The sequence below is a fragment of the Python bivittatus genome, unplaced genomic scaffold (assembly GCF_059951505.1).
Source record: "Python bivittatus isolate LINGU-HERP-01145 unplaced genomic scaffold, Pbiv_v1 ctg000210_np1212, whole genome shotgun sequence".
In the NCBI taxonomy this organism is placed as follows: Eukaryota; Metazoa; Chordata; class Lepidosauria; order Squamata; family Pythonidae; genus Python; species Python bivittatus.
Genome location: NW_028277053.1, coordinates 8,414,615 through 8,428,361, shown reverse-complemented (window position 1 = coordinate 8,428,361; position 13,747 = coordinate 8,414,615). Strand labels below are relative to the sequence as shown.

Genomic DNA, 13,747 nt, shown 5'->3' with positions numbered 1-13,747 from the left:
ATTAATCTACTTTTTTATTGAGCAGTGTCAGTGATAGGTTGAGCATCACAGAGAAACTAGTTGCCAACTATTACGTACCTCTATCTCCCTGAATCCACAAACACAGGGCCTGGATACTTGAGGGACTGCCTCTCTCTCATAGTTATCTGCCCAGCCGATTTGATTTGGCAGGGTTGGTGTGCTGCAGGTTCCTTCGATTAAACAATGTCATCTGTCTGGACCCAGCAGCACACCTTCTCTGTAGCAGTGTGCCTGCACTTTGGAACCAAGTTCCCCCAAGATCTGAACGGCCCTCAATCTGCTGGTGTTTCAAAGGGCCTTGAAGACCTGGCTCTTTGCCCAGGCCTTTGGTGAGGGTGATTGAAGCTCCCTTGTGGGTTGCGTGGATCCATTTGTTTGTTCCTGTTCAGTTTTTGTCATCTTTGCCATCCTTCATTCTTGTTCATGTATGTATTATTATTTTATTGTTTTTAATATTTTTTATTTGTGAACTGCCCAGAGTCATTGGGAGTCAGGTGGTGAAAAAGAAGAAAAAGAAGAGGAAGAGGAAGGGGAGGAGGAGGGGGACGGGAATTTAGTATTGTGTGAAAACTTAACTGGCTTGCTTATGGTTCAATGTGTCATACAATTCCAGAAAACTGAGTTAATTCCATAAACCGTAACGATGAGTAAGCGTGTGGTGCAATTACAGTTGTTGAATACTGCATGATAGACATTCAGCTTTCCATATCAGGCCACAGACTGATCACATCAAGTGACCGGTCCCATTGTTAAGGAAGGTGAGCAGTGCCTACTTGTCCGTTTACTCCTGCCTAAAGGAGGCAGTTGTAAGACCTCTATTGAAGAAATCCTTTCTTAATTCAGAAGATCTGTGTAACTGCAAGCTACTCCCCAACATTCCATTTCTGATTAAGGTGACTGAGAAAATGTTGCTCTCACAATTCCAGGTATCTCTGGATAACTGATTAGTTGGATCCATTTCAATCAGGCTTTCAACCACGGCACAGAGATGGAGCAAGCTTTGCTTGACTTGGCATATGGCAAGAATAGCAAGGGCCTACTCTTTTTCTTTTACCTCTCCACAGCAACCAATACCATTGATAATGGTATCCATTCTGGGTGGCTGATGGAACTGGCACTTGGGGGCGGAGTTTAGTAGCCATTCTAATCCTCCTGTGGTACTCTCCGGAATGAAGTGATGACATCTGGTCTGATAATCGTTGGTATCCCAAAGAGATCCACTGGTCCCCTATGCTGTTTGTCAACTACAGTATGTGAAACTGATGGGGAAGAAAAATTAGGGCTCTGGAACTTAATGCCATTAGTTGGCTAATTAAAACCCAGTTAGATTGCTCTTTACCCTCCAACACAAAGAAACAGACATATACTTGAATATTGCTTAAGTCTGAAAAAAGGCTGGATGAAGAGGGACAAGATGAAATTAAATCTAGACAAAATAGAAGAGCTACTTACTATCCATCAAATTTATTTATCTGGTAGATCTGCTGGGTTTGGGTCAGAAATTGGCATAACTGCTGGCTAATGTGTTGATTTTTTTTTATTGGTTTTAATGTGTTGTGAACCACCCAGAGTCGCATCTGCAAGATGGGCAGCCATATTATATAAACAAACAAACAAACACATTTGCATTCAAATGACACGCCTGTGGGAAGCAGGAGTAGATGCAATGGGCACAGCAATGGATTTTTCTCTGTACTGAAGTTATTTTAATCCTAGTTTAATTAAAACCCAGTAACAAAATTAAAAGTGCAGACAGTGCAAAGTCCCCAATACTGTCATTGCTTAACAGGAAACAGATTGTATTTTAAAAACTCACCCAAGCTCTTCCTTCCAGTTTACCTCAAATGTAGTATTTTGTTTGCTAATTTCTATGACTTACAAAGCAACCACAGTTGTCTCATTTGAAGCATAGCTGGCTCCTCTTCTTTTACACAGAATGGCATAAAAATGCCCCAAACCCTTTTGGAGCTGAGAGGCATTGCTCTGACTCATCACCCTGTCTTGAAACGACTGGAGGAGCTCAAGAAAGTCAGGGTGGATGTTGAGATGTGATTTATAACACACTAAGAGTGCTGCTAAAAGATCTTAACTGAATAAATTTCAACATTCTTTTCATGATTCTGAATGTTGGAACACCCAATTGAATCCATGTCTCCATACACAGCCATCACTGACTGGTCGCTGATGTGGTCAGGGCAGGATCTGCCCAACTCCTAGGTGGCCCTTTAGGCTGCTGTGAGAATGTCCTTGCACCTCTGAACACTGGAATTGCCCTCCATGGCTGGTTTGACTTGCACTGCAGAAGGCCAGATACTTAGGTGGCGCAGAGGGATCTGCTCACCTAATGTCACATAAAGCAGCACTAGGCCTCTTTTGAAAGAGTGTTGGACCCGTTTCTTAAATTGCCAGTCTTGTCCTAGTTCTGTGCTGCACAGGAGGGTTCTGCAAGCTGCTAGTTCTGTCACCACTGGACGCACGACAGGTTTTCTGTTGCCTTTGCCAACAAGGGCTTTTCCATGGCCATGGGTTACTGTTCCTTATTCATTTCTACAATTCCTGAGGATTCCCATAGGAGCACTAGAACCATCACCGTCCCAAGCCAATGTCCCAGGACCAGCATCATGCAGCTGCAGCCCCTGTGGACGTTTGTGCAACACACCATGGTTGCTTACATCATCGCTGGTGGTGGGAGTATCATGCTGCCTATTGCAATCCGCTCCTGGGCCACTCACCGCCAGCACTGTCATTTCCGTACACTAGTCAAGGTTGGGACTATTTCATTCTTGATTGTTCCCTCCCTGTCCACCCCCGTGCTTCCCTCTGCATCTTTTTCCTGTCAGACGGGCTATTTCGGAACACGGGTTTAGCACCTTCCTAGTTGAGAAATAGCCCAACCGACAGCTACATAAGAGATTGTGCCGAGTGAGAGCATCGGGAGAGACAGCTGCCACCCCCCATGCTCCTCACCATCCTGCCTTCATGCTGGCTACCGGTCAGACGGGCTATTTCGGAACACGGGTTTAGCTGTCTTCTAGAACAACACAAGACTTGTTTCCAGAAATAGCCTCACGGAGGAGGGGTTCTGAGAAACCTTAGAGGGTTTTCCTCTCATTTCACCCAGCCCTCCCTGTCACCACCTGATTTGGGCAACTTGATAAGTGAATAAATCTACCATACGCCTGCTCTCCGCCAATCCTATCCCACTCGCCATTAAGGAGAGCGATTGGTAGTTGTTTTTCCAACCAGCAGGTGATACCTGGTGAGCAAAAAATGAAGCCAGGGAACTCTGCCAGTCCTTAACTTGCTGTGCAAGAAACAAGTAAGGCAGCACCGTTCCCAGCCTTGAGATTGTGACAGGGACTGGCAGCACAATTCATGCTGATATATTTTCCACCAGCTCAAGGGCTGGTTGGACAGCGCTTTAACTCAGGCATCTGGAAGAGCCCCACGTTCATTATCCTTCCTCCCTCCAATGCACGTCTCCTGACTTTCTGTGGAGTGCTGATGCCTGTCCCCCCAAATCAACCACAAAATGAGAAGCACCTCTCTTGCCATATTCTTAGTTCTAGCCTTTATGATTTCTCCATCCTTATGCCAGCTGAAGAAACCCCAGCCTTTCCCATTCTAGCCTCTCTTAACTGGTCCAAGCATGAAAAATGCCATTTCTGTGTGTCTTCTTTGTGGTCATGGAGGGACCAAGTATGAAATACACTAATGATGCAACTGTTCACAAGCCTATAATAAACCAGAGGCAGTATGCAAGGTGTCTGTTTCAGTTACTCGTTTTATGTATAATCATGGAAGGATGGCAGGAGTTATTCCTGGCTTGCAATCAGGATTTTAAAGCCTGTTTCTGGGGGAAAGGACAGTGAACCATTTGGTGCCAGAATTAAGCTAATGTAAAAGTTAATACTGCGCCTGCTATGGCAGGAGGGCGTTATATCTGTCCTGAGAGTGGAACGTGCATTGTGGCGGTGGGTAAGAACATATTTTGCCAGATAACCCCTGACATCAGAGGAGTCAACCTCTTCTGGCAAGCTAATTTGAAAAAACAACGCTGGGCAACTTCAGGAGCTAATCATAATATATGGCAAGATTCCACTTTATCTTCTGCCTTTTTAATCTGTAGTTCTAGAGACTTTTGCTACTTGTTGTGACATTCTATATCAATGCGCCAAGATACCCAGCTTGCAATTTTTGTAGTTACATTTAATATAGGAACACAGGTGAAATCTTTGAAACTTTGCAACACTGTTATAGACTGGGTTTGCACACTGCATCAAACTATGATTTGTTTAACTGTGATTTGCTTAAATCTTAATTGGCTTATGATAAACAATAAACAATGGTTTGCAAATTACAGTGGCCAGGTTCATACATCATGCGAATCCCAAACTACACAAACCATATGATGAGGCATCAATCCTATCAGAGATCAAATAAAGGGAAACTGAAATTTAATCCAAACAAAAGAAGCAATCGTGAAGGTGATTCAGTTAGTTTATGACAGCCTCTTTTGGATGGCACTGATTCCCTGAGGAAGACAATGCAGTTTGGGTGTGCTCTTAGATGTTATCTGAAAGCTGAAATTGCAAATCAAAATGCCATTTACCAAGCATGACTGAGGACTGGCTATTAATTCTCTTTGATATCAACACTGCCAATGCATCTTCCTCCTGCTTAGAATAACTTGGGACGGAGCTCAACTTAATGTAAATTAAACAGCATAGGCGTCTGGAGGCAAGGAACAAATTATCAAAAGGGTGTCGTGACATCATGAGCACATGATACATCCTTACATCATTGTCTCCAATGAAAAACTGGAGTCTGCATCACTTCATTGTCATATGGATTTGATGCCTATGCAGTCTAAACTCACCCCAGTTTAGAAGCATCTTCTGCAGTGCAGCACCCTGTAAACTGTGAGATCTGTCGTTGTGTTAACACGTGATTGCTTAACTATGTTTCACCGAATTAGACACAACTGGCTAGGTTTACATGAGAAACCCAAACCATCACATACCTTTATTGCAATTTAGGAACACACTTCAGCCCTGCTCAAGGGCACGTTTGGCACACCTGCCTGCAGGAAGAGAGCGATGTTGGCAGGGGAAAGGCTTGACCAGAGTGCTCACTGTGAGCCGTGCGCCGGGTCTGCACACCAAGGTGACGTCAAGTACAGGGCAGGGGTTTCTTCACAGTGTCCCGGTGTGGATTCCAGCCCTCACTATACTGCTTATCTAAAAAAAGGGGGAGCCTGACCAAAATCTGCAAGACACTGCATCTCAGGCTGTGTTTTTGCAGGACTCAGCCTTATCCAGGAATTACCTGGAACTTATCTCAGATAGGGATTGTGCGGTTTGAATTTTCCTCTGATCCAACCCCCCTCGGATACTCCATTCTGTAAAAGCCTATTTTATCTTCAGGGTCTTGAAGAAGGAAAGCCCCACCACTTGGTGAACTCTGCAAGGTTCAAGTGCCTAATAAGTTTTGCTTGGCAGTTTATGTTCTACATAGCAACTACGTCTCACTCTGAGGTGATGAATGCATCACCTTGGCCATATGTCCCATGCGGCACAGTCTGAATAATTATTTTATTTTTCTTCAGAGATTATTTCTCCTTTTTCCTTTCAATCTGTTTCATGCTGTGGTTTTTACACTGCAGACCTGAGAACAAGGCCTTTAATCTTTGTAAGACACTTTGGAAGCTTTTTCAACTGAATTACAGGATAAATGCTTCTGAAATAAACAAACAAAATGGTATTTTTCTTAAGCCAAAAAAAAACACAATTAAGGGTATGATCTGGATCTCTTGGGGCAAGTAACTTGAGACTCCAGATTAATTACAGCACAAATCCCATCCCATCCATGATTCAGTTGCTGATGGAAACTGCTGTGTAACTGGAACATGTACAATATACTAAAGTCTCCAGACAATGGAGCAACAGCCATTTATCCTGGAAGAACTATGACAATCACAGAGATATGAAAGATGAGCCTAGCATCCATTCTGAATTGCCTACACCCTGTTTCTGCTTTTGGTACCTATATCTTATTTTGTGCCTCCAGTGAGTCTTGACCCCTGGCAACTGCTTGGACAAATCCCTGCAGTTTTCTTGCCAGCCAACCTTTTTCTAAAGTGGTTTGCCCTGGCCGCCTCCTTCCTAAGGCTGAGAGAGAGTGACTGGCCCAAGGTCACCCAGCTGGCTTTGTGCCTAAGGCAAAACTAGTCTCCCGGTTTCCAGCCTGGTGCCTTTTAACTTGTTGCACCAAACCAGGACTATGGTTATGGATCTGGGCTAGGTTTTAGAGATTTACTTCTAAGATGGAAATAGTCATTTTCATCTGCAGAAAAAAAAAACAAGGCAAACAGTTTAGAAACATAGGAAACTGCCTCCTCTAAAGGCAGATCTCTGTCCCATCTAACTCAGTATTGCCAAGAACTCTCCAGAATTTCAGATTGACTCTTTTTCAGCCCTTACACAGTAGTTCTAAGGAATAAAATGCAGTTTTGTGCATATGAAACACATACTCTGCTAAGGAAATAAAATACCGTGGAACTCTTAAAAAGTGCTTTCTGTCTCAAGAGAGTTTGGATGGACACTGTGAAATTAGGAAGCTGTGGCAATGGGTTCTTTTTTAAAAAAAAACTATTACATTTCAACAGAAAATAAAATATTAGATACTTAAGAAGAAAGAAGGGAATAGAAAAAGAGAAAAGATCAGAAAAGAAATACAAGGAGAAAAAAAGTAGGAAAAGAAAGATGCGGCAACGGATTTTTGTCTCTCTGTTATGCCATACATTCTATTATGCTCCGTATCTATCACCTAATCCTGTTCTTTTTGATGACTGTGGTGCCAACTGAGAAGAGAGTTGAAACAGCCTTAAAACATGCCCATTCATCACAACAACTTAGTCTGTGTGTCACTTTTTCTGAAATTTTGCAGGTTAAACCTTTTGAAGGGGGTCACTCCACCTCCCCGGATCTGAAGACTCCCCTTCCTCAACAGTCTTAGCTGTTTAACCAAGTCCACCTCTATGCGCTATGCCACTTCCAAAATTAAAGAAAGCTGCTGGATCTGTCACGGGCAAATCAAGCTGTGCCACATCATGGCCTATGTGGACCACTATGTAACTGTCACTGAAATCATCACTTCTGAGGGCCACCATATCATCCAGGCCACATGCCACATGGGATCCCCAGAAGTTGTTTGCACCACTCCCTAAGTTTAGGGGAAAAAATATTTTAAACTTGGAAATATCTGAAATTCTCTGAGATTCCAAATCTTGTGTTTGTGTCTTTTGCTTGAAATCTCATGAGACTTCAGATGAGAGCACAAAGATCTCCTGAAATTTCTGATTTTTTAAAATTATTATTTTGGCACCAACCCTATGGATCACCTGCTGTACCTTACTGACCAAAAGCTGGGAACGAAAAGGTCTAGGCTTGTCCACGCTATTGATTCTATGCTTCTTTGTTACTCCTGTACTAAAGTTACTCCTGTACTAAGGACCTACAACTGTATTTTATGTCCTATCTGCTCTACGTAAAAGCCCAATGTAATACGGCTTTTATTACATATGTTACGTATGTTTGACACTACAAAAAGAGAACAGTGAATCTAGCATAAAACGCACAATCCGAACTAACTCACATACTCTGTTCTGCTGTTGATAATCATGGGGAAAAAAACTAAAAGGATTTATGCAGGGCTATCGATCCCTCAATAATTCTGCCTCCTGATGGCTGAGTCTTCTAGAGTGGATGGCCCTCTCAAATTGAAAAAAAAAAAAATGAGGAGTTTACCTCTTTACTTTCTGGCTTCTTAGCCTTGCTCATATGCTTTCAAATCTGGTAGGTCAATCGATCTACACCCTCTTCATTCTGGCCTTACTGGATCTTCAAATGGTTTTCTGAAAGAAAATAACTCATCTGGAATCCTCCCATTTTTACCCGAGTGGAGTTCTGAGCAGCTGGCTGAGTGCCAAGCATCTTCTTCTCAGTCCCCATCAGCCACATCCTGACATTAGAACCTTTTGCAGATAGGTCTGTCTGCCTCCAACTCTTGTGGATATCTGATTTTGTCTTCGGGGACCAAAAAAAAAAAACCGTTCTGAAAACGTTCAGTTCCTTACACGGGAGAAATTCAGTGGGCTGCACAGATGGGCAAAGGCGCTCTGCATCGCAATTCGAGAGGACCCCACCAATTGAGGAACCCGGCAAATCCAACAAGGCAAGTTCCTTGTAGCAGTTTAGATGGTTTCCATCAAAAGAATAACTATCCATTAGCAGCCTGTAAGATCTAGATGGAAGGGTTTAGGGTTAGGCCTGGTACCGACTTAGCAAGCCGAATATTTTGGAAGGCGAAGAATCCAGATGTAGGCGAAATGATGCTGCTGCCTTCCAAGCCTTCGTGTCCGGACTTCCCGCGCGCCTCGGCCCCGAGGAGGCTGCGCAGCGCCCGCACCCCTCCGCTAGGACTGCCCGCTGCTCGCTCCTGCTCTCTCCAAGAGCTCTTCCGCTCGCGCCGCTGGCCTGCAGCGGCCGGCCTCGCCCGGCTACCAGCACTGCGCCGCAGCCCGTCCGTCCACGAAGGCTTGACGCGGCGGCCACCACGCGGGGACGCCGCGCGCCTCTCCAGCCAGCCAGCCAGCCTGCCTGCCAGCCAGCCTCTTCCGCCTCCCCCTTGGCGGATCTTCGGCCGTGCCGCCGACGCTCTTCGCAGCGCCACCTGCACCGAGCAGCCAAGGCGCATGTTCTCGCCGGGGAGGGGGAGGAAGGGCGCGGTAGCCCCTGCGGGTGGAGTTCGCGTGCCGTCAGGCAGCGCCTCTGGCCAGACGCCGGGCCGGCCTTTCTCGCGGGGGAGGAGAGGGTCCTTAGCCGCCAGGGGCGACCTCCGTCTCCCCTGCGTCCTCGGGGCCCCGCAACCTGCTTTGCGCCCCACCTCGCTCTCTCAGGTGCCGGCACGGGGGGCGCAGCCCAAGGTCTCCCGGAGCCCGCGTAAGGCTTTCCCGGGCGGGCGCCTTCGCCAGGCCGTCGGCTCTGCCCCCCGATCCTTCCCGAGGGGCGCCTCGCTCGGCCCCCGTCTCTTCCTCACGGGCTGGGGGCCAATAGTTCCGGCCCGTGATTGGTCAGCATCCGCCCAATGGCGGAGCCGCTCTAGCCCACCGGCCAGGAAAGAGGGCAGGGCCACACTTCCTATCCTAAGGCGCCCCTTTGGTCCCACCCGCCCCAGGTCACCTGACCTACCCTGCGGAGGGGCCGGCGGCCTTTTCCCGCTTCGGAGCTGTGGCTCAAGCCGGGAAAGGGGAGGCGGGCTGCTTGGAGGTGACTTGCGGAGAAGTCCAACGTCTGCGCTGCGGGGAGGGGAGGGGAGGGGAGGGGGGAACCTGAAGGTTGCCCCAGCGGTCCGTCCCTGCTCCGATGGAAGCTGAAAATGAGGCCCCCGTGTCGGGTTCTGCCCCGCTTTCCGCCTGCCCAGGACTCGGGAAGAAAGAGGCTCCGTTTCATTCCTCTCCTGCTCTGCCCCAGAGAACCCTTCTTTTTCTCGGGAACCGGGGACGGGAGCTACACGAGGGCGGGGAGGGTGAAATTAGGACACGTTTGCCGCCGGGGGGCCGCTCTGTGGCCCTTCCTCACGGGGGAAAGAGTTTTGACGGGGAGAAACGAGACGGCGGCTCGCTTGCCTGCCGGGATCAACTTTTTCTCGCCCCCCCTCCCGGGTTCCCGACTGCAGTAGATAGCAAGAGTTGGCCACCGGCTGCGGCCACGGCGAAGCGGCGCCCTTTCTCCCTTCGTCAGACTGCTGGAAACTTCGGTCTTACTTCGATTCTGATACCCCAGTCCCGAAGCTCCGATTTTCTAAATCTAAACGCGCACGTCGGGCTTGGATAAAAGCTGGCGCGAGCTTGCGGAGATTCCGCTAGATCTCTGCTAAAGAAGTTGCGCAGGGGGGGAGAGCGCGCGGTGGTTATGCAATGCTGCGAACTGCGGAGACGGAGGCCCTTCGGTGCTTTTCGCCCTGCCCTGCCCTGCCCTGCCCTGCCCTGCCCCTTCCCGGAGGTTGCTGGTGCGGACGCGCTCCGCTCCGCGGTTTGGGCGAGCAGAGGAGCGGTTGGCGGGGATCCTGCGGACAAGGGACGCGTTAGTCGCGCCTTCGGAACTACCGCAGTGGGGAATGACTCATCCAATCCCGCGGAGGGAGAGAGTCGCTGGAGATGGGCCGGGGGGACGAGTGTCACTTTCCCGGGTGGGAGGGCCGTGAGCCGGAGCCAGTCGCGGGGGCAGTCAACGCCGCCGCGGAGTCCCAGGCGCCTGGTTTCCAAGGAAGCCTGCGTGGGATTGCGGCATTAAGGGAGGAAAAGTAAAGTTTCTGTCGTGTCATCCTAAGGCTGTAAACACTTCCGGCCTCTGATCTTATTCTCGCTCCTCTCAGAAAAACCCGCTTCGAATCAGTGCCGTTGACTGCCCAGGAGACGTAGCTGGGTTGGGGTCGCAAATACGCCGGGAGGGGAAATTTTACATCCGGACGCGAATTTTACATCCGCAAAATTACATCCGTTTTGCAAAGGGAGATTGGAGAAGCTCCTTAAATTACGGGAAGGCCACGGTCTCCGAGCCACGTCGGTCCCGTCGAACGTCCGGGAGGCCCCCGCGGTCTGCCCAAAGGGAAACCGGCCCACGTGCACCGCGGGGCGCACCGCCGCGAGTCTCTGGCGTTCCTCCTCCGACGTTCGAGCTTTTGCTGCCCCGAAACGCCGCACCAGCCTGGACTGGCAGCCCGCCGGGTCCCTCCCTCTCTCCCCCCGCCCCGTCCCCGCAACGGCGTCAGGCCCGTTTGCGCCACCTGGAGCATCCATCCCGATCACGGCGCCGGGCGCTGAAAGGTGACCGAAAGGCGGAAAGAAACATTGTAGTAATTTGCTCGCAAGCCCCGCGAGGGGGCGTTCCTTCGGCCCACCGTGAGACCGCCCCCGGCGAGCCGGCGAACCAGCGAGCGCGCGGGGGCCCGGGCAGCCAATGAACGGGACGCTAGGACCCTGGGGGACCCCGTTCCAAACTGCAGCGCCGCGGCCGCCTTATAAATTCTCCAAAAATGCGGCGGAGCTCTTTTCTCCCGCTGCCTCCGCCGGTCTCTCCCGCCACCCGCCCGCCCGCTCGCCGCACGACCCCTCCAAGCGCAGCCGCTGCCGGGCAAGGTGCAGCTCCCCCGCCCCGGTAGATTTCGAGCTCCCCTTCTCCCCTTGGCCCGTTTGCATGAATTGTTCGTCTCCCAAAATGGTTTGCGAGACCAAGATAGTGGCGGAGGATCACGACTCGCTCTCAGCCGCCAAGAAGGAGACCATCATTGTTTCCTCCGCGCAGATGTGGCCTCCTGTCGCGGGCTCACCACCCGCTTCGCCCAGCGCGCCGCCGGCGGGCGAAGGGGAGAAGACGGCGGGCGTCTCCATCCGGGAGTTCCACCCTTCGGAAGAAGAGGCGGCGCGGCGCATTTTCTACGAGGGCATCCTGGAGAGGATCCCCAACACGGCCTTCCGCGGGTTGAAAGACCAGCCCTTGACGCAGCTGCTTTACGGGGCAATGGCGGGTAAGTGGGGCCGCGCTTTGCGCTGGGGGCGGGGGGCCGGACCCCCTCCTCCTGCCGGCCTGGGGTCGGGGAAGGGCGTGGGGAACGTCGCTCGCCGGCCCGGGGAGATGCGGCGGCCTTGCGCCTCTAGTGCGCTCGCTGCTGGCTCCCGCCGTCCCTTCGGGGTAGCGCGAAGTCAAGCGGCGGCCGGCTCGCCCTGGCGAGGCCCTCGGGGCAAGCGGCGGCAGGCAGACGGCGAGCTGCTGGGCGGCGCCGGAGTCCGCCGGCGGCCGTCTCCGCCTCGCAACCATCTCTTCTCAGCGGCGGCGGTCGCCCCGAGGCCGCCCAGCGCCCGGCCCGACTTTCCCCGCTAGGCGCTTCGGCGTCTCTCCGTTGGGCGAGCGCCGCTTAAGGCGGCGCGGGGGTCTTCCGCAGCGACGCCGGGGAAGCCCAGCCCGAATGCGCATTTCTTGGAAGCGCTCTGCCGGGATGCCGGTAGCGTGGAGCGTCCCGTGCGCCGTGCGCTCGGTGGCCCTGCGAAGGCTGCGCGGAAGGAAAGCCGTTCGCATCGCCGCAGTCGCGGGAGCGCAGAGCCGCTTCGGAGGGTCGGGCTCGCCTGGGAAAGCGGCTGGAAGGCGGGGCCGGTCGGCGGGTCTGGCTGGCGGCACGTGCTGGCCGAGGCCACCGCAGCTGCGCCGACTGGGCGGACGGCGTGCCGCGGGGAGTCCGCCTCTGCGCCTTGTCCGGCAGGCTGAGTTTAGCGGCGTGTGAGTCGGCTCAGCGCAGCGTGTCGAGTGCGGGCCGAGCCTGTAGGAAAGGAAGGCACTCCGGGTTAGCAAGTGGCCTCCGGGGTGGCTGCTAGAGACGCTTGTCCTCGGACGGAACGATTTGGGCCTAGGCCCGCCTCCTCTGATGCCGCATATATGGAAGGTGCATCATCCGAAGGAACTTTCTTTTTCCTCCCCCCCCCCATCATCTGGGTAGCCAATAAAGAACATTTTCCTATCGGAACGCTGGAGAGTAGCTGTTCTGTGCAGGACCCTGGACAGCCTCAGAGTGGTGATGCCGGATGGTCCTCTCGAGCTGTAGACTAAACGAGGCTGTTTCACGGAGGCAGAACCTCTTAGATGCTCCAGAGCAGCATTTCTCACCCTCCCCAACTTTAAGAGGGGTGGACTTCAACTCCCAGAATTCCCACATTCTGGGGTTGGGAAACGCTGCTCTAGAGCAGAGTGGAGCTTACAGAAGAACTGACTTTCTGCAGGAGAGTGTTGAAGGCGTGTTGCCAATCATAAATGCTTGGACCAGTGTCTGTATAGCAGTACTTAATGGGCAGGGGAGAATTGCCAGCAATTACCAGTTAAAGGATCATATGTGGATGACATGCTTGGTTGATTGAACGCATGACTTGTGTACTACTTCAGTGTCACATGGAAATTTCTTTAAAGTATTTGAACTTCAGAAAGCCCAAGATTTTATTTTGTTTTGTTTTATTTTATTACTTTACTATTCAGGACAGGTTCCAGTGTGTTCTGCTAACAGGTAGCAAATAAACTATTATGGATCTGCACTAAAGTTTTGGCACAGGTCTTACATTTCAAGAAAAGGAAAAGAAATTAGAAGTGGGCCTAATTTTTTTTTCTAAAGTTTTCTTAAGCAACAAAGCTTGCAGCCAGCAAGGGATGGAGCTTCCCTATTCCAGGAGCTTTTTTGGAAAGAAATGACATTTCAAGGAGATAGCCAGAAGTCTCAAATATTGTTTTAAACTCAACTTTAACACAGATGACTGAACTGTGTTTCTTTAAGTGATGTAATTTATTAAATATGGGAGAGGGTTATGAAGCTTGTGCAGATTGTTTGACATGGGTTCCTCAAGATCCACAATGAAGCAAGGAAGTAACCACAGCTGTATGGAGCCTTTATGCAGCTGCTTTGAGGTCCTCCTGAAGTCTTCTGGGCAAGTCACTTCCACTGCACTAACCATAGAAAGGATCTGGGCATGGACACACCTACCCGGAAGATGTTTGGGTTGGCCATCAAAGTAGCCATGCTGAGCCTTCGCACTTTTGATTAGCATATCTATATGGATGCTTCGCTTGTGGCCCAAGTACCTCATCAGCTGACCTGCACTGTCCAAATCTGCTTTGGGTGGCAGTCG

General features: G+C 50.7%; 1 protein-coding gene and 1 long non-coding RNA gene across 4 annotated transcripts in view; one reads left to right on the top strand and one right to left on the bottom strand.

Moving 5' to 3' along the window:
- Positions 1–2,022: 2,022 nt before the first annotated feature.
- On the bottom strand, positions 2,023–9,187 carry LOC148216160 (uncharacterized). Its single transcript, XR_015795906.1, has 2 exons — positions 7,830–9,187; positions 2,023–6,366 (listed from the first exon to the last, which is right to left on the bottom strand). It is a non-coding gene; the product is annotated as an uncharacterized LOC148216160 (long non-coding RNA).
- A 1,932-nt stretch (positions 9,188–11,119) lies between these two features.
- The window catches only part of ASPNAT (aspartate N-acetyltransferase), a 56,679-nt gene continuing 54,051 nt past the window's right edge, over positions 11,120–13,747 (top strand). Inside the window, exons 1-2 of one of the 3 annotated variants that reach the window (XM_088139424.1) lie at positions 11,120–11,221; positions 11,388–11,610. In XM_088139424.1, coding sequence (XP_087995550.1) covers positions 11,388–11,610 — 223 coding nt within the window. In that variant the 5' untranslated portion in view covers positions 11,120–11,221. Of the gene's footprint in view, positions 11,611–13,747 lie in introns of all 3 variants that reach the window. The other 2 variants (XM_088139425.1, XM_007428315.4) reach the window with 2 other exon arrangements.